The following is a 19,039-nucleotide window of genomic DNA, read 5'->3' on the forward strand; positions in this document are numbered from 1 at the left end:
TACGCGTCGCGTCTACACGCACCGTGCGCTATTTCGATGTTGAAATTGATGTTAGGCGGCGAAATAGCTATTCCTATCTGAAGATGTGAATAGCATCCTACTTTGACGTTCAACGTCGAAGTAGGGCGTGTGTAGATGATCCGCATCCTGCTATATTGAAATAGTGGGGCCCTCCATGGCGGCCATCAGCTGAGGGGTTGAGAGATGCTCTGTCCAGCCCCTGTGGGGCTCTGTGGTCGCCATGTGCAGCAACCCTTAGCCCTGGGCTTCTGACTGCTGCTGCAGCTGGGGGTCCACGCTGTGTGCACGGGGTCTGCAATCGGTTGTTGGCTCTGTGGATCTCGTGCTGTATAGTCTGGGAGGGCCCCTTTAAGGGAGCAGCTGGGGCTTTGCTGGCCCCTTATTTCGGCAGGGAGCGCTTGTGTGTGTGTGTGTGTGTGTGTGTGTGGGCGCTCTGCATTTCCTTCTGGGGCGGCTCCTTTTGACGTTCTCCATCACTACTTCAATGCTGAACATCGAGGGCACCAGCCCTGGAGGATGTGTAGACAATACATGTTGAAATAGCCTATCTTGATGTTCTTACGTCGAAATAGGCTACTTCAACGTAGTGTGCTAGTGTAGACGTAGCCATGGTGTGGTTGGATGTGGGAAAGACCCTGACTGTATAGAGCCTGGAGGGAAGGTTGGGGGGTTGCTCCTGTACAAATGTAAACCGCAGAAAAGAAATTTCTCAGCCTCTCATAAAAGCATGAATCCCACAGCCTACTCAATTTATAGAGGGAGAGACAGAACCACGAACTCTGTGTTGGGACAATTTTTAATGGGTAGATGCGCTCACTACACTGATAAGAAAGAAAAAATGTTTCTCAGCCTGTCATATAAGCATGACCCCACAGGCTTCCTGGTGCCGAATTCAAATTCACAGACTTCCTGTTACCTAATTTCTATGCACCTGTAGAGCAGTGGAGATGAAAGCAGCCAGAGTGGACATGAAAGCAGCCAGCGTGGACAACCATGGGGCATTGTGAGGTACATATGGGACAGCTCTGGAGACTAATAAAGTCGATTTAACGACATGACATTTCCACTCTAGCCTTAATTCAAACTTTTAAATTTGAACTTGATGCTACGCCAAGTCGCTCTCGATGGTGTTATAATATGGACCTTAGCTCTCCCTAAAATCGACCTAATGGTATTTACAATGAAGACAGTTAAATTGTGAAATTGAGCTAACTGCCTTAAATTCGACTTTGTCATGTAGTGTAGACATAGCCTAAGTATGAAAACTTAAATAGCACATCTATCTACTAAAATGTTTCTAATTTACTGCTGCAAAATACTTCTCATTTCTAGCAAATTATAATGTGGATCACTTCTTAATAATATTTTAAATGCTTGCCAGTATATCTAGTGTTTGTCAGAACTTCCTTAATATTATACATTTTTTTTTTTTTCCATCCAAATGTGTCAGGGAAATGGATATTTCAAAGAAGGAAAATATGAAGCAGCAATAGAATGCTATACACGTGGTATAGCAGCAGATGGCACCAATGCACTTCTGCCGGCTAATAGAGCGATGGCCTATCTAAAGATTCAGAAGTAAGTGGGTTTGAGTGTATGTATGCTTCTCTATTACTTGTAAAATGGGAACAAAAAAATACCATACATCAGTTTCTTTTAAATTTAAACAGTTACTGCCATTCATTCTATACTCTTCTTAGAGGCCAATATAAAATATGTTCAAGTATGTGATCAGTATTTCTTTTCAATATATTTTTTTAATATATGCATATGTCATCTTGTGATTAATTTTTAATGCAAACATTTTGAAAGAGAAAAATTAAGTCAAGTAGAAATCATAGTGAAACAAATAAATTTCTCGCAATTTAATTAGTGCTATTTTTTTTCTTACATTTTTAAAGTTCTGGCTTCTTCAAAAAGACTTAGATCAATGCTGTGCGCATGTATACAAAAAGATAAAAGTTGTCAGCTGCCTCATTTCTAAAGAAATGGGTTTAAAACATACATTTAATGTCACAAACTTTTTTTTTTTTTTTTAAATAATGAAGGTAGAAAAGTAGTTGGGTTTTTGTTCTTTGAGTAAAGACCAAAAAGCTGTCCAAAGTATAGATGCACACATTTGTCTCTGGAATCAAATTTTACAATCAAATGAGAAGAATGAGTTTTACTATACGGAAAGAGCCTTGACAAGTAGTTTGTTGCTTCCCTGTGGCTGTCACAAAGTTCTGTTACAGAACCAATATATTGAAGCATGTAATGTAGAAAACTTTGTCTGTTTAGATTATCCTTTTTTCAACAAGTGCTGCTTTCTAAAAACTCTGTAGTTGTGTAAAAGATAAAGGTTAGAAATAAACTAATATTGGCTGCTCAACACTTCTGACAACTAAAGCATTTCTGTTTGTGTCTAAATATGGATTTAAATACTTAATTTTAACTGTTTTCATTACTTTTTTAGTATACTAATCTTTTAAAACTTTTTTTCTGTTGAGATATGAAGAGGCAGAAGCAGACTGCACACAAGCTATACTACTAGATGTTTCCTATTCTAAAGCTTTTGCCAGAAGAGGGACTGCCCGGGCAGCATTGGGAAAGCTAGAAGAAGCTATGCAAGGTGAGATTTTTTTTGAATGCAAGTAAATGTTACTGATGGTTTAGGTACCATATGTACATGTATTTTGTCTTGATTCTTTAAACTCCCAATAAACAACTAAAGTAATTTATTGGCATTTCCAATACATTAGGACAAGATTTCTAGGAAGACCACTTTTTTGGTATCATAAATTTTAAATCTTGAATTCTTTGCCGTGATAGGAGAGGGGGAAAAAAGATTTTTTCAACCCTCCTCTCTCCCTCATTTGAGCAGATAACATTATCTCTCTAAGATTGCAATGGAGCATATGCTTTGTAAATAATTGTAGAGGGATTTTAGGTTTGGATCCCTGCAAAGAATTAGGGTTCAGTACCATGAGATGTGAATGTTGGGACAGTAGCAGAAATGAAGATTGATGCCATAATGGTCATTTAAACTAATTTAGTTTTCAAGTCTCAGTATGTGATTTTAGTATTTATCCCAAGCCAAACACTACATTTGAAAATAGTAATTTAGGAAGGAATGGTATAACTGATCCAGAAACAAACCTGAAGACACTAGGAAATGGAGTTAAATTTGAGGTTTTAAGGTTAAATTTAAGGTTAAATTTAAAAGGAATCCAAACAAGTTAAAGGAGTGGAAATGCACAGTTAAGAGTCTGAATAACCTTAGCTGCCTAACACCTTATAATAACCATATAATTAAAACATTTTAAAGCATTTTAGTGTTTCTAGTTCCAGTTGAGATAGAAATAATTTTTTTTTAAAGATACACTCCGTTTATTTTTTCTCAGCCCTGCCATCTAGTGGTATCATTACAGGACAAAATTATGGCTATTTGGGCACCCTGATTATGCCTTTCTAGTTCCAATCTATCTTAAATATGGAGCTGTGACTGGTGATTTCATAAGGAGTCTAACTTGAACATAAAATCTTTTTCCCACCTAGTTTTGAAATAAATCTGTATATTGCATATTATTAGTTATTAGGAAATACTTTAGCTTTATATTTTTTTCCAGTTTAAATGGAGATAATTTTTATATTTAAACTTGTGAACTAATTATTTTGAAGGCACTTACCTTTTGGGGGAAAACATTTAAAAATATTTCAAATGGAAACTTAGACATTTTTTCTTTTTCCCTGTTTAGATTTTGAAACCGTTTTGAAACTGGAACCTGGCAACAAACAAGCAATGAATGAACTAAGCAAAGTACAAAACGTATGGATGCTTGCAACTATATTTTACAGTTTATTAATACAATATTTCAGTGCTTAGATTATATATAAAAATTAATTGTAATCATGTGAACGATTATATTTAAGGAATTAGTTGAAAAAGGGCTGTGGACTTACCCGGAATGTCCCGAACGATCATCAGAAGAAACAAAAGTACTAAACCTGGTGCAACCCATTGATAAACCATTGCATCTCAGATCAACTGTAAGTGTGTTGGGTGTTGGAAGAGAAGGGGAATGAGATATATTGAAAATACAGAAGGGATAGAGAAATAGATGAGTTCAACATTTTAATTCCTTTTTTAGCTGTTGTATCGTGAACTGATATTTGCCGTTCATTCTTTTGGTATAAATACTCTGACTCTAGAGATACCTTTTTAAAATATATATTAAAATTATTATTACAATTTGCAGACACGGATTTTTCCATGACTTGCACTGTTCATACATTTCAGTTATTTTTTTTTCCTATATTTGAGGTAAATTCCCTGGGACAGAGAGAGTACTCTGTATTTTGTACAGTGCAGAGTATACTAATCTTTAAAATAGATTTTTTTCTTAATTGATTATCCCAGAATGGTGCATAATTTTTTGAAAATTGTTGCTTGCTAGTCTAGTTGTTAGCATAATTTACACTGTTCTACGATAAGATGGAAAGGGGGCTGAAGGCTGGAAATTCATAACTAGCTCCTTGATGACCTCTTCACTGTTCAAAGCAGATTTCACTCATGACAGAAAATCTGCCCCAGAATATGTTGCATTCTTCTGTTTTTCCCTTTCATGAATTAATTGGCTATTTGAACTTCAGTCACATTAGTCATAATTGTATGTAAACTTGTAAATATGCACGACACACTGTTCCCAAAAGATTATCCTCTGTGATTGGTGTTTATGCTTCATCTGAGTTGCTGGAAAAGACCATCAGGTCCTTCAAAGGGCCTGCAATATGGGGTTTGTTCTTGTTGGCAATTAGGCAGATATCAAAGTAATTATTAGCATAATTGGAACAAATGAAATGGAGTATTTCCATAATCATCATAGCATACTGGAAGTGCCCTGGACAGGTCGTTCAGTCCAGCCCCCTTCACTTAACCATAAGACCAAGGATCCTTCACATCATCTCTGATAGCTGTTTATTGAACTTGCACTTAAAATCTCTAATAACAGAGATCCCACAACCTCCATAGGCAATTTATTACAGCGCCTAAGTTTTCCCTAATGTCTAGCCTAAACCTACCTTGCTGCAATTTAAGCCCATTACTACTTCTCTTATTGTCAGGGGTTAAGGAGAACAATTTTTTTCCTTTCTTCTTGCAACAACCTCTTGTACTTGAAAGCTGCTATCCTGTCCCCTCCCAGTGTTCTCTTTTCTGACCTAAACAAACACAGTTCTTTCAGTTTTCCCTCATAGGTCATGTTTTCTAGACCTTTAATCATTTTTGTTACTCTTCTCTGGATCTTCTCCAGCTAGCTTAGCTTCCGCTTTTTATACGACTCATTTTTGAGTTTTATAAAATTCCAGATCTGGTTAAACCAGGATAGTCTCTTGCTATACTTCCTTTCTTTGCTACACAGTGGAATGTTTGCTCTTGCACCCTCTTAATACTTCCCCTTCGAAAAACTGCCAGCTGTTTCTAATTGCTTTCCGCCTTAGTTTTACTTGACTGAGTTTGCTAAAGTCAGCCTTCTTAAAATCCGCTGTGTTTATTTTCATATTCTCTCTTCTACTGTTTCTTAGAATCATGAACTCTTATTGTTCCATAATCACTTTCACTCATGCTGCCTTTTGCTTTCAAATTCTCAACCATTTTCTCCCTATTTGCTAAAATCAAATCTAGAACAGCCTTCTCCAAGTAGCTTTCTCTGCCTTTTTGAAATAAAACAAGTCAATACTTCCCAAGAACTCAGTTCAGATAATCTGTGTCCTGCTGTGTTATTTTCCCAGTAGATGACTGGATAGTTTAAACTTCACATCACCATGAAGTCCTGTGGTTTGGATGATTTTTTTTTTTAAAGTTGTTTTAAAAAAGGCCTCGTTCACCTCTTTTTTTTTTTTTTTTTCCCTGGTTAGGTGATCTGTAATAAACCCTTACCGTGTCATCTCCCTTGTTTTTTACCTGTTTTAATTTTTACCTAAAGTCTCCTAACAAGTTTGTCTTCTATGGCCATCTCAACCTCAATCCAGGCAAATATATTTTTAATATACAAGGCAAAATCTTGTCCCCTTTTTCCCCTCACCTATTTTCCTGATCAGCCTGCACCCTTCTATACCAATATTCCAATCATGTATTATTCCCCCAAGTCTCTGTGATGCCAACCATGTCATGGTTGTATTTGTTCACTAGCATTTCAAGTTCTTCCTGCTTATTCCCCCTTCTTCTTACATCTCTATACAGACAACATACTGATTTGATTTTTTGACCCCCAGCTTTGCCTTGTTTGTCCTTTTATCCCTGCTATTGCTGCCCATGCTTCCCCAATTTCTATGTAGGTAAGCTATGGAATTCACTGCCGTAGGATGTAATTTAGTCAAATAGGACTTACTTGACTTGTTCTCCAAGTGGAGCATACGTCATCTACAAGTCTCGTTCACTTCACTCTGTCTCAGGAAAAAACTTCTAATTGATCCCAGAAGTATCCCAGTTGTTGTCCTTCAATCTCAGTAGATCTTCTCCATGTTGTCTCAGTCTTCCTCCTTTTGCGTTTTTTTGCAGGTGCCATGTAAGAGTTTGATGGACTTTGCTGGATGATGGCTTTCTGAGAGTGTTCCCTAGCCATCCCCACTTTTTTCTTTTTATTTGAATGCCAAGTGGTTCTTGTCCAGCTCTGTTCCAAAGCTTCTCATATGTGACCAAGTCTTGCCATTTGATGTGAAGAATGTACCTCAGGCATCTGTTTATGAATGTTTGTAGCTTGTGATTTGAAGGTTCTTTAGTATGTCAGGTCTCACATCCATACAAGAGTACACTCTTCACATTGGTTTTGAAGACCCGCAGTTTCGTCTTTGCAGATATCATTCATGAACTCCATATGGGACAAAGAGTCTTGAATGCAGCGGTTGCTTGCCTTATTCTAGCATTGATATCCATGTCTAGTCCTCTGTTTATGCCCGTAATACTCCTCAAGTAGTGTATAGTATGGCTAGATTTTAAATTTTGTGACCACAAAGCCATTTGTATCAGAGAGGTAGCCGTGTTAATCTGTATCTTCGAAAACGGCAAGAAGTCCTGCAGCACCTTATAGACTAACAGATATTTTGGAGCATAAGCTTTTGCCCACTCATGCATCTGATAAAGCGGGTCAAACCCATTTGTAGTTATTCCTTTTTTTTTATAGGACTCCTTTTTGATTTTTAGATCATTCAGGGTCTCCTGATTAAGCCAGAGACAAGTAAAACTAGTTGAATCTCATTACTACATCTTGCTTTTGAAGTCAGGATACAGAATTTGATTGACTATAGTGGTCTGGTCACATATGATAGATTCTAAAATTGAAAGATTTAAAAGGTCTCAGAAGTATGATTTTTTCAATATTCTGTTTTCCCAGATAACAGAAATGGAATGACTTGGAAGTAACGATCCCCCATGATACAGAGGAATAAAGTAAAATGGTAGCAAGGAAAGGAAGGATAAATGAAACATTTTTTAATTTTATGATTTTTGAAGGCACATTGAGTTTGTAAACACTATTTTCATTGTGAAGTACAGTAAACCCTCAATTTAATGGACTAATGCAGGGGGTGGGTGTCTTAAACCTAAAAGTCCATTAAATACCCCCTTGCCAGGCTCCCACAACCCCTCCTCTCCTGCCCCCCACCCCACCCCACAAAAAAAAAAAAGAGAAAAAGGCCCCTGACTCACTGGAACTGCTGCTGCTGCTGGCAGAGCCACAAGAGCCCACCACCATGGCTGAAGCTGCTGGACTCGCTGTGTGGCCAGGGAGTCCCTGTCACGTGGCTGAAGCTGCCATGAACTCCTCCCAGTCGGGGTGGGGCATGTATGTGAGTGGTCTGCCCGTGTACGCACCCACCTCTGGTGGGAGGAGCATGTGGCAGCTCTGCTGGCATTCCAGGCCGTAGTGGAGGTTTCAGTGACTGGAAGCAGCAGCTCCGTTGACACCGTTTTTTTTTCAGGGAGGGTGGAGGGTAGAAATTAAGATTTTAGGATTTTACAGGTGCTGATTTAAGCGGCCTTTGGGAACAATGTGGGGACTGGAGGGCATCCATTGTTCCTAAAGTCTGCTAAATCGGGGTCCGTAAAATCAAGGGTTTACTGTATCTGTACTAGATGCCAACGCTCATACTGATATGGTGGTTGTAGGTGCACTCTGAACAACGGTCTTTTATTTGTAGTCTTTACAAAAGATAAAGTAGAGCATCTCACTAATCATAGGCATTTGTTCTGTCTAGAAACCTTTGAGAAGAATATTCATTGAAGAAGTTGGTGATGATGTGAAAAATATTGATGAGCCCAACAGTACTACTCTAGTCAGTAATTGGGTTAATTCTGCAAGTACAGAAACAACAAAGAATCTAGGTCAAGATGACCTCTTAAGCACATCTGATATTCCAAGAGCAAAACAGTTGAAAATAGAAGAAATTAGTGATATACCAGCCTTCCAGTAAGTATAGTAAACTCTTTGGTGATCTCAGACTTCATAAGCAATTGTAGATGGGTATAGTAACAGAGAGGTAGCCGTGTTAGTCTGTACTCCAACAAAACAGCAGAAATGTAGCACGTCAAAGACTAACAAAATGATTTGCTCAGTGATGAGATTTCATGGGACAGACCCACTTCTTCAGATCAATTTCATTTCCAATATAGACTGACATGTATAAGTACAGAGGACTTTTAAAAAAAAAAAAAAAATTCAATAAAAACTGCCAAATCAAGTTGGATAAAAAGAAGGGAGTGCGAGGTGGGGGGATGTTAATTGTCGTGTCTGAGATAATTACGCACGTCAAAGAAAGGGAAGCAGTCTTCGTAATGCGTGAGGTAGTTGCTCTCTCTGTTCATGGCAGGTGTTCATGTGTTGAATTTGAATATGTACTCTAATATGTAGACTTCTGACATCCCCCCACCTCTCACTCTCTTCCTACTATCCTACTTGATTTGGCAGTTTTTATTGCATATTTTTTTCTTTTTGATCCTCTGTAAATGTCAGTCTGTACACTCATCCCTCACTGTACGAGCACAATTGGTTCCTGACTTTTTTGCTCGTAGGTGAAAACTCGTAAGAGGGACACTAAATTCCTACTAAAATACTTGTAAAAGTCTCTGATTGGTTCCAAGTGCTTGGAGTGGCAGCAGATGGTGCTGTCTTTGAAAGGTAAGTGAGCAGGGGGTTGCGGGGGCTTAAAGGCTGGGGGCAGTTTGAGGACATGAGTAGGAGGGAGGGTTAAAACATGATGGTGGGTTGGGCCCATGGAGGGGTGGGTGGGGGAGGTTCAGACTGCTGCAGGTTGAGTCTGTGGGGCTGGCGGCGGGGGTTAAGGCTGTAGAAGTTCAGGTGCATGCTGGCAGCGGGAGGTTTAAGTTTCACCAGTTTGGGTGCATGGGGCTGGTGGGGGGGTTAAATTTTGGCAGATCTGGGTGCATGGTGGGGGGGGGGTAAAATTTCAGCAGTTCCAGGTGTTCTGGGATGGCGGGGGCGGGGGGGAGGTAAATTTTGGCAGTTGGGATGCACCAGGGCGGCAAGGGGGTTAGGTTTGGTGTCTGTGGGGCTGGGGGGGAGGGGTCAGGCTGCAGCGGGTTGGAGAGTAAGTCTCGTATTTGGGGGGGGGAGTTCACTCATTGAGTGAACTAGGGTAGGGAAGTGTGTCCCTCATTTAATGAGTGTATTGGAAATTAAATTGATCTGAAGAAGTGGGTCTGTTCCATGAAAGCTCATCACCGAATAAATCATTTTGTTAGTTTTTAAAGTGCTACATTTCTGCTACTTTGTAGCTGCAAATGTATGTAATCCTCCTCAAATTATTACATGCTTTGCATGTTGCACCAAAAAAACTTTAAGTGTAGCTGTAATTAAAATTTGAAAATGTAACAACTGTATTGTTTTTATTAAAAAGTCTTATATCTGTATGTACCTTATTTGAAAGATATATTTTACAGAGAGAGAGTGTGTGTGTGTGTGTGTGTGTGTGTGTGTGTGTGTGCGCGCGCGTGTGTGTGTGAGAGAGAGAGCGAGCATTTTTGAAACGAGTCTTTTAGATACAGGTGATCAAGTTTAACACTAGGTAGATTTTCTCAGATATTCCAAATATCTGAGGCAAGTTATATAATCTTGATGTATAAAATATGCTTCATTTCCTATACATCTTTTCAAGTCTGTTGGGAACTTAAGGCAAGATTTGAATCAGTGCTGAAGTTCTGCTGTGGAGGTGTGGGAAGGTAATAAAGATGGTATTAAAGCATTTTACCACTTCTACAATAGTGAAGGCAGCTTTTAGTGGCCCAGCAGGGTACTATTCACCATGCCTTAGTTTTCTCCCAGGTAGTCTCTAGCAAACTACTGGCAGCAAACTGAGACAACGATCCCAAGTGCAACATAAAAAAGAGAGAATTAGGCCTTTCCCACTCCACAGAGCACTGATTCTTCAGGCATGGCCCCTCAGGGGGCCTCCCAGTGTTCAGGGTCAGTCATGGGAGCCAATTCTCCTTTCTGAAACTGTCCGCCATCTGTCTGCCTGGGAGCTATTCTTCATCAGAGCCTGCTAGAGGAATCAACCTGCTTCCCCCAACCAAACTCTTACAACCTTTTGAGATCCTCCCTTGACTCCTTCCCAGCTGGGATAAAAAAAAAGAAAACAGGACCATTTGCTCCTTAGCTGATCAGGATCAGCTGCAAAGAGAGCATAGCTGATCAGTTTCAAACTAGGCTGAGCTTGAATCCCCTTAAAAGGCCAGCTAGCCTATGCCAGGATCGTTATGTTGGGGGGCACCACCCTGGGGATGTGTTGGACAGAGTGATACAGAACCCATAAAGAGTGTGCACTGTGCCCAGGTTTTGGGAGCCATCTGTTGACTTTAAGACAATTTCCCAGGCTCTTTGAACCATCAGAGGCCATTAATATGGAATCCCTTGCCGTTTTTACATACTTTTACTGCCTGGAAACCTGGTAAAATTTAGTTGTTTTTTGTCTTGTCCTCCCCTAAACAGTTGACTGGATTCATATTATAGTATTAAGGGCAAAAGTACATTTTTACAGCCATGCTCTAACCTCTAAAAATAAACTGATTGAAATGACAGACAAATTATAGGAGAACAAATGTTTAGTCTGTAATCAGTGTAGAAAATGTTTTCACATTTGACATGCTTATTGTTTTGTATTATGAAATTGCAAAGAAAACTTATTTTCTTATTCTTGCAGCTGTAGAGGACAGGATTTCTGTAATGATATATAGTTAATGTGGAAGTTTTATGCTCTAAAAACAGGGTTCTCTCTGGAAATATAGTGAATATATAGCATATTATTTTTTTCAGGACTGGAAAATCGTTTAAGTGGACAAATAAAATAATACATCAACAAATACTTAATTCCATTAAGTATTTTTGTCTGCTTTTGTTTCAGAGTTGAGGAATATATTTTTTCTGTAGAAAATTATAGCTTTTTATATAAAATATTACCAGACTTTGAAAGTGAGGCTATTTTATTTATTATGGCTTAGGTTTGCAAAAGAGGGTGGTACCCATTAGCTCCAACAAGGATCTCTTTATGTAATGTCCAACATTTTCATTTTATAATGTATAATTAAATATTTTAGACCTCCTACAAATATGAAAGGTATGCCATCAGCTACACCTCAGTCTTCCAGTCTGAAAAATCATCTAGACAAAGAAAATAAAACATTACTTCCTGTGTCTACATCTGATGTCCCTGCAATCCCTGCAAATTCATTCCAGCTTGAATCTGATTTCAGAAAACTGAAAGGCTGCCCAGATAAGATGTACATGTACCTAAAGGTAAGAGAAGTGTTATTTTGTGACTGCAAGTGTGCTTAAAGAAATAGTCCCCTTTTGTGGTGGTGGATTGGGAAACTCTTCTGACAAAATTCTGTCGACAAATTGGTGTAATCTAGACAAAACCTAACAGTTCACAAGCGGCAGTATTCTTATTTTCATTTAACCTCAATCCCCATGATATCAAATACTTTACTTTACTCCACCTGAAAACAATTTTCATTCTGTGCTTGAGGTTATTTTACTTGACATTTTACAATATAAGTCTGTGAACAGGACCCTCACTTTTTTTTATCCGTCGCAAATTATGTAAATTCACATATGGGTATTCACATTGAACTCCACTTACATGTTTTTAGTGGATTGGAGCTATAGCATAAAAGAATATCGGTATTCTTATCTCTGTATAGGGTGTGTAGACTCTTTAAGTCATCTTAAATCACTTCAGTGTATATTTTACTTCAGTTTTTGAAGGGGGGAAAACGTACTGTTCTTGTTATCAGGGTTAATTTAGGTTTTTGGTTTTTTTTTTAAAACAATTATGTTCATCTTTTAAAAATTCATGAGTTAATAAAATTAAATGAGTTGCTATAGGAAGAAAATATGTTTCCTTGTAATTACAGCTATTATTCTTCTAGCTTATTTTTATTCATTTTCAGAAGTAGCCCTCCTGTTAATAGGCACTATAAAATATGTGGAAGGGAATGGACCCTGCTAGGAGAGCTTTATAATTTGTTTGCTTGTTTTCACAATTGAATCCTATTTTATATTGGTAAATAATAGTGTGTTTTTTATTCTTTCAAAGCAAATAGAGCCTTCGCTTTACCCTAAGCTGTTCCAAAAATCCTTAGATCCGGATGTATTTAACCAGATTTTGAAAATTCTGCAAGAATTTTATATTGAGTAAGTTTATTTCCTTGCTAATTATCCTTCTGGTTTTATATCTCTTGTTGCCAGCAGAGCTTTACAGAACAAATTGTCTGTAGTATATAACATTCGCTTATCAGGATGTAGTAAATTTTCAGCAGAGAAGAGGATTTCAGAAGGACTAGTTAGGGGGAAGTTAAATAAAAAACCTGGGGGAGGGACAACTCAGTGGTTTGAGCATTGACCTGCTGAACCCAGGGTTGTGAGTTCAATCCTTGAGGAAGCCATTTAGGGGTCAGGGCAAATAGAAGTTGGGGATGGTGCTTGTCCTTTCAAGAGGGCAGGGTGCAGGACTAGATGATCTCCCGCCATCTATTCCAGCTCTGAGAGATGTGACATGAGGTGTAAACATCAGATTGTGTCAGTAGTGGCCCCTGATTGTGTACTTCATGGCCTATGTGAAATAACTTGTTTATATTGGACAGAATATTCCCTGAGCACAGGAGTCATTTTTACAACAAAAGGAAACTCGAGAGCAAACAACTAATCAATGCAAACAGTTCCATTATTTTACACTGTCTTCCCTGTCATGCTTTCAGTGTCCTCGGTTTTATTTTTTATCTTCAACTGCATGCTTATATTCTGTAACAGAGCACTTGCAAGTAGCAAGCATGTATATGGAATGGAAGTCTTAATTTTCAGAAAATAAAAAGCCCTTTGCATTTATGTCTGGCATAATTAAGGGCCACATTGCTGGAGGAAAAAAAAATCATTCTGAACAATGAATTAATCTGAGCACTAAAAAAGTTATGTGTTTTTTAATTATGCAGAATAGCAAGTGTAAATGCAAAGGGCTAGGTTGTAGGCTGGCACTAAGTTGTCCAAACAACAATGAATCATGAGGGTGAATTACCACACCTGAAGAGGCATGTCCTTCATTCAGTGTTACTTCATGAATGTCTGCTAGAGTGAATTTGATGAATGCAGAAAGTTAAAACAAGTTTTTAAAAAGAGGGGAGTGAAAAGCATAAAGAAAAAAGATAATTGTAGTCATTGGTAATGAAGGAAGAAGGCAAGTGGTCACGCATGCTAACATTGTCCAACATCCAACAATCAAATTGCTAGGTTCCCATTAAAACAGCACTGTTTTAATTCTGAAAACTTCAGGATTTCCATAAGCTAATCAATTGATCGTGATCTGTACATGTCTAAAGTGGCATGTTTAGTGGATTTTTTACTACTTAAGGCAGTTCACTTGACATAGGTGTCAAGTATCGGAGGGGTACCCGTCTTAGTCTGGATCTGTAACAGCAATGAAGGGTCCTGTGGCACCTTATAGACTAACAGAAAAGTTTTGAGCATGAGCTTTCGTGAGCACAGACTCTGAAGAAGTGAGTCTGTGCTCACGAAAGCTCATGCTCAAAACTTTTCTGTTAGTCTATAAGGTGCCACAGGACCCTTCGTTGCTGTTTCTTGACATAGGTGGTGTTTTTAAGTACCATCATGTGTTGCTTCCATCTTTCTCTGGAAACGAGGAATTTTACTTTTTCTCTTCCTTATCATGAGCCAAGAATAGCAACTCAGGTGCTGTTTTTATGGACAATTTCAACAAGAAGCAAGCACTCTAAGCACCAATCTTTTGGGTACAAGAAAGTATGACTTGATAATTTAATGTTTCTATCTTCTCAACTTTCTTCCTTTGTGTATTTTTTACCTTTGTTCTGTAGTACTAAAAATATTTCTATACGGACATTTTATTAGTTCATTTGTTCCTGCAGTTAGAATTTCCTGAAGTACCTTATTTTTTCTTTCTTTTTTTTTTATAACTGTAGGATCTTTCTTATCAGAGGTGGTTACTTTCATAAATATATTCTATTTTAGGAAAGAGAAACCATCGCTCATCCTTGAAATTCTCCAGAGGCTATCTGATTTAAAAAGATTTGATATGGCAGTGATGTTTATGTCAGACGTGGAGAAAAACAGTAAGTACAAAATAATGCTAAATCTTTTTTTTTTTTTAAACTTGAATCTTGGCAAGTCTCATTTCAACCAGAAATAATAGACTTCAATATTAGTTCAGTTTATAACCAATAATGCAAGTAGACATATGAATTCTTATTTACACTTCACCAGCAGCTTTAACTACCTGCTTCTAGAAGAGTTTCCAGTATGATAATTTTTGATGTTTTGGAGAGGGTGAGATATGGATTAGTCTAAAATCACTGAACTTAACCACTCCAAGACGTGATAAGTTCCACCGTTGTGTAATTGTAATGACTATTTTTGCCTATACAGTTGTGGAGCTGACAGGTTCTAGACAAATCATATCCTCAGTGGCTGGGAGATCATTTAAAAAGGAAAAATGGAAACTAATTGTAGGGACACGGTCTGGGCTTGAAGAAACGTCACCAAAACAAATTAATTCTTCATGAACTCCAAGCCCAGAAGTCTTGGACTACTGTGACCATGTAGTCTGACCTTCAGGGCTTGTCTACACTAGACCCCTCCTTCAAAGGGGCATGTAAACGAGCCCAATTGGAGAATAGCAATAAGGTGCTGCACTGCATATGCAGCACCTCTTTAGCATAATTCTTGTAGCGCAAACTTCGAAGTTGCTAACTTCAAAGCACCAGGAAGCAGCGTAGCCGCGGGCGTTATGAAGTTCCCCTGGCTACGCTGCTTACTGGCATTTCAAAGTTCATGTAGCGAGAATTATGCTAATGAGGTGCTGCATGTGTAGCACAGCACCTCATTGCTATTCTCCAGTTGGGCTCGTTTCCATGCCGTCTTCGAAGGAGGGGGCTAGTGTAGACAAGTCCTAAGTGTAACACAGGCCATGGAGCTTCCCCAAAGTAATACTTAAAGTGTCTTTTTTTTTTTTTTTTTTTTTTTAGAACAACATTTTGAATATCTTTGAAATGTTAATGATTTAGTTTAAATTACTTGAAATTTCATCTAGATGATGTTTGAATGCTTGATCAAATCAGCTGTTTTAAATGTGTTACTTAGAGACTTCCACTTTTTAGGATTTCCTTAAAATGTAAACAAACAGCAAGAAAAAACAAGTTAGTTATGACTGCCTTTTGCAGTATTATGTAGTAGAAATGTTGTATACAAACCACGGTAGCTGCAATTGTTAATTGGGCACAATATAGTACAAATATGTAAGATGTCATACTTGATTGTCACTAAAGCACATTTGGAAAGAAAATCTTGTAGAGTCAGACTCCGTTACTAATTGCAATACTGAGTGCCGCCACCTTAGAATTTATCCATCGGTGTAATATCAAGCCTTTTGTGCCTTGTTTCTGTCTTGGCACAAGAGAAGGTTGGTGGGCTAAAAGGTTGGTGCACAGCTGGTCTCAGCGGTGATGTAACTTAAAGCTGCTTTGTGGCAGCTCTAACTTGTGCCATTGGAAAAGTCTCATTATTATACTCTGCCAATGTATAATTGCCATGACAGAGCTCCTCCCTGCCTCGGACGCACCTCAGTTCCCCCAGCATTTTAGTCCCTCTTGCTTCTGCTGTGGGGTATATGGCACAGGGCCTGTGAAAGCACAAATACTTCTCAACAGAATTCCTGCACTTCAGGGAATCCCTGCTGATCATTTGCAGCTACATTATGATCCTCCTGCACCACTTGAGTTACAAAAAGGGCTATAACCCACCTTGAGAATTTTGCCCTGCTATTTGTTAAAATCATTTTCTTCAGTATTGGTTTTCTTATGTGCTACATTAATCAGGTTCAGTTGGATTCCCTTTATCATCTTTTGAACTTTAGTCATGTAATCGTTTTTCTCATGTCTGTTTTTTCAGTTGATTTTATTTTTAGCTAGTGTTCAAACAGGTGCTATATTTCTCAGTCCTAGAGGTTAACATCTTCTCTTTAGCCACAGAACACATTTATGCAGAGACACTGCAAGCCAATCTGAATTGTTCAGCAAGTATATATCAAGCCAATCTGAATTGTTCAGCAAGTATATATTGGTTCTTCACAGACCAATTCACCTAGTTCACAAGTTATTTCTTTCTGCCTCATACAGCCCTTTGAGGTACTTGTTTGAATATTTGTCTACTTCAGATCTGGACTGATACCGCCAGCTTTATACGCGTAAGCTGTTTGGTGCCCTATGACATCCATTGCTGATAAATGGACGTTTTTAAAAAATAAATGCAGTAATGACTACATACAGCTAAACTTCATTACAGCTACCATTCTTTTGTTATAATAAAAACATATGAGCCTCTTGGACAAATAGTTTACTTCTAAAAGACATTTTCATGCTTTCACATTACTAGTGGGTTTTTTTGTTTTTGTGTTTTACTTAATTTTTTTACAACTTAAATTTTGAATAAACAGCTTTTATTTTTATGCCAATTTTGTATGACTTCTGACACAAACTTTATGCCTTCTGTTTTTAAGAGCATAAAGGCAAGAAAGTTTGTCTTGTTTGTTTTTTCTGGTTTTATGATCAGGAGTACGCACCTGTTTGAGCAACTTATGGGGCTATTTTGCTAACTGCTTGTAAAAGGTCCTTTATTTATTGTATAGAGCCCCAAAACAAAAATGCTTATCGTTGCCATTTGTGGATTTTTTCTTTCCTGTTTAGTTTTTTATGAACAGTATTGCATTGCAACTAATTACCATTGAGATTTGTGCTTTCAAATCCAGTTGATATATTAAACTGTTGACAGTTTCAAGATAAGATGTATTTATGTTCTATAACTGATTGTGATTTTTAAGATTACAGACATTATTTTTAATTATGTGTCTGAAAGTCTCCTAAAAATGAAAAGTAATGTTGATTTTTATCCTCTCTTACAGCTGCACATGCATTGTTCAGTCACATAAGCCAATCAGGATTGGAGAATAATTCTGTTGAAGAGTTGAAGAAGAAATACGGTGTTTAGCATTTAATAAGATTAGTGATGTAACACATTTATATATGTAGACTAGTCTGATTCTGTCTCTCTTCTCTGAGCAAGTTGTCCTGAAGTCAGTGGAAGAGTTACCATCCATAAAGTTATATTTGTGGATAATGAAATACCAGACATAATCAAATGGCAAGTGATTAGAAAGGATAATGGCCTTTGTCCCAGTTCTGCAGTTTGTGTCCATTATTTCAGAGCACTGTTATTTCCAGTAAGACTCTCCTTGGGCTTGCAAGTCCACTTGAGTAGAAAGAGCTGCTGGATTAGAGCAGTGGACTATGGGTTATTTAGAAATAAAGTTAATTATTTATCAACTGCAGATTTTGGTAAGAATGATTAACTTGGCGATTATTAAAAGATGAGTGTGAATTTTATTTTGGGAAATAAACTGCACAGTGTTAATTCAAAGTACCAAAATTGACTGGTACAACTTATTTTAACGTAAGCTAAATTTAAGTAGTACATTTTATCTGAGAAATGTATTTTTAAATAGATGGTATGTATGAAAATTACGTGATGCTTAGCAAACTTGAGATCTAGCCAGTACATTCCAAATTTCTTTAGCTGAGATTGCCCTACTGCTGATTTCAGAAAGCTGAATTCTAGGCACTGAAAGCTGAAATGCCCAGTGAACTTCAACCACTGCAACAATACAAAAGGAGGCTCTCTTAAATAACTAGCTGCCAAACAAAAAAAGATTTTTAAAATAATTATTAGGACCCTGAATTACACCTGAGGCTATATGAAAAGGTATAAAAATATGAATGTCTATTGTACCACACCAAGAGCACAATTCTTAATGTCGTCCTGTCAATCCATCCCTTTACAAGCTGGGCCAATGGTTCTGCATCAGCTGGACTTTTTTCTGAGGCCTTTTAAGTAGAACAGTAATGCAGATGAAGATAACCAAAGGATGGAATAATGTTGAGAGATACATTTGTGAGAAAGTCTTGTCGGATAACAAATGCATGAATAGCCTTAGCCTCTCCTCCTGTCTGATTACCCAGAAAGAGGTAAATGATGTATTTACAGCCTTTAAGAGGTGAAGTGTAGTTGAAAGGAGCTGAACTATATCCCTAGTTGCATGTTCTGGCACAGTTTTGGAAGTATGGTCCACTCTTATTGGCATTCATTCCAAGCCAGTTTCCTCTCATCTTGGGCTGACCTTGGTAAAGCAATAAGAAATTGGAAGTCAGCAGGAATCGTCATTCATTTTAGGAATGCATATATCGATGACTTTATCCAGCAGTGCTATTTTATGGAGGGGTAAGTGCCTTGTCCATAATCATGAAGGAGGCTTATAGCATTCATAGTAAAAATTTACACTTCTTTCTGACTTAAAGGAAGAGAGGATATTTTGCTGATTGAATCTGGTTGTTTCTACACAGGCCACTTCCTTCAGAAGTGGCATGCTAATATACGGAGCGAAAGATGCT

The 19,039-nt window shown here is 37.9% G+C and overlaps 1 protein-coding gene across 5 annotated transcripts in view; it reads left to right on the forward strand.

The window, feature by feature from the left end:
• The window catches only part of RPAP3 (RNA polymerase II associated protein 3), a 52,281-nt gene extending 34,359 nt beyond the window's left edge, over positions 1–17,922 (forward strand). For all 5 annotated transcript variants that reach the window (XM_075013951.1, XM_075013960.1, XM_075013969.1 and 2 more), the window contains 9 exons: positions 1,472–1,599; positions 2,511–2,632; positions 3,759–3,829; positions 3,934–4,050; positions 8,254–8,465; positions 11,609–11,807; positions 12,610–12,707; positions 14,553–14,653; positions 17,497–17,922. In XM_075013951.1, coding sequence (XP_074870052.1) covers positions 1,472–1,599; positions 2,511–2,632; positions 3,759–3,829; positions 3,934–4,050; positions 8,254–8,465; positions 11,609–11,807; positions 12,610–12,707; positions 14,553–14,653; positions 17,497–17,582 — 1,134 coding nt within the window. In that variant the 3' untranslated portion in view covers positions 17,583–17,922. The remainder of the gene's footprint in view (positions 1–1,471; positions 1,600–2,510; positions 2,633–3,758; positions 3,830–3,933; positions 4,051–8,253; positions 8,466–11,608; positions 11,808–12,609; positions 12,708–14,552; positions 14,654–17,496) is intronic.
• Positions 17,923–19,039: the final 1,117 nt, after the last annotated feature.

This window comes from Carettochelys insculpta, chromosome 1 (assembly GCF_033958435.1).
Source record: "Carettochelys insculpta isolate YL-2023 chromosome 1, ASM3395843v1, whole genome shotgun sequence".
In the NCBI taxonomy this organism is placed as follows: Eukaryota; Metazoa; Chordata; order Testudines; family Carettochelyidae; genus Carettochelys; species Carettochelys insculpta.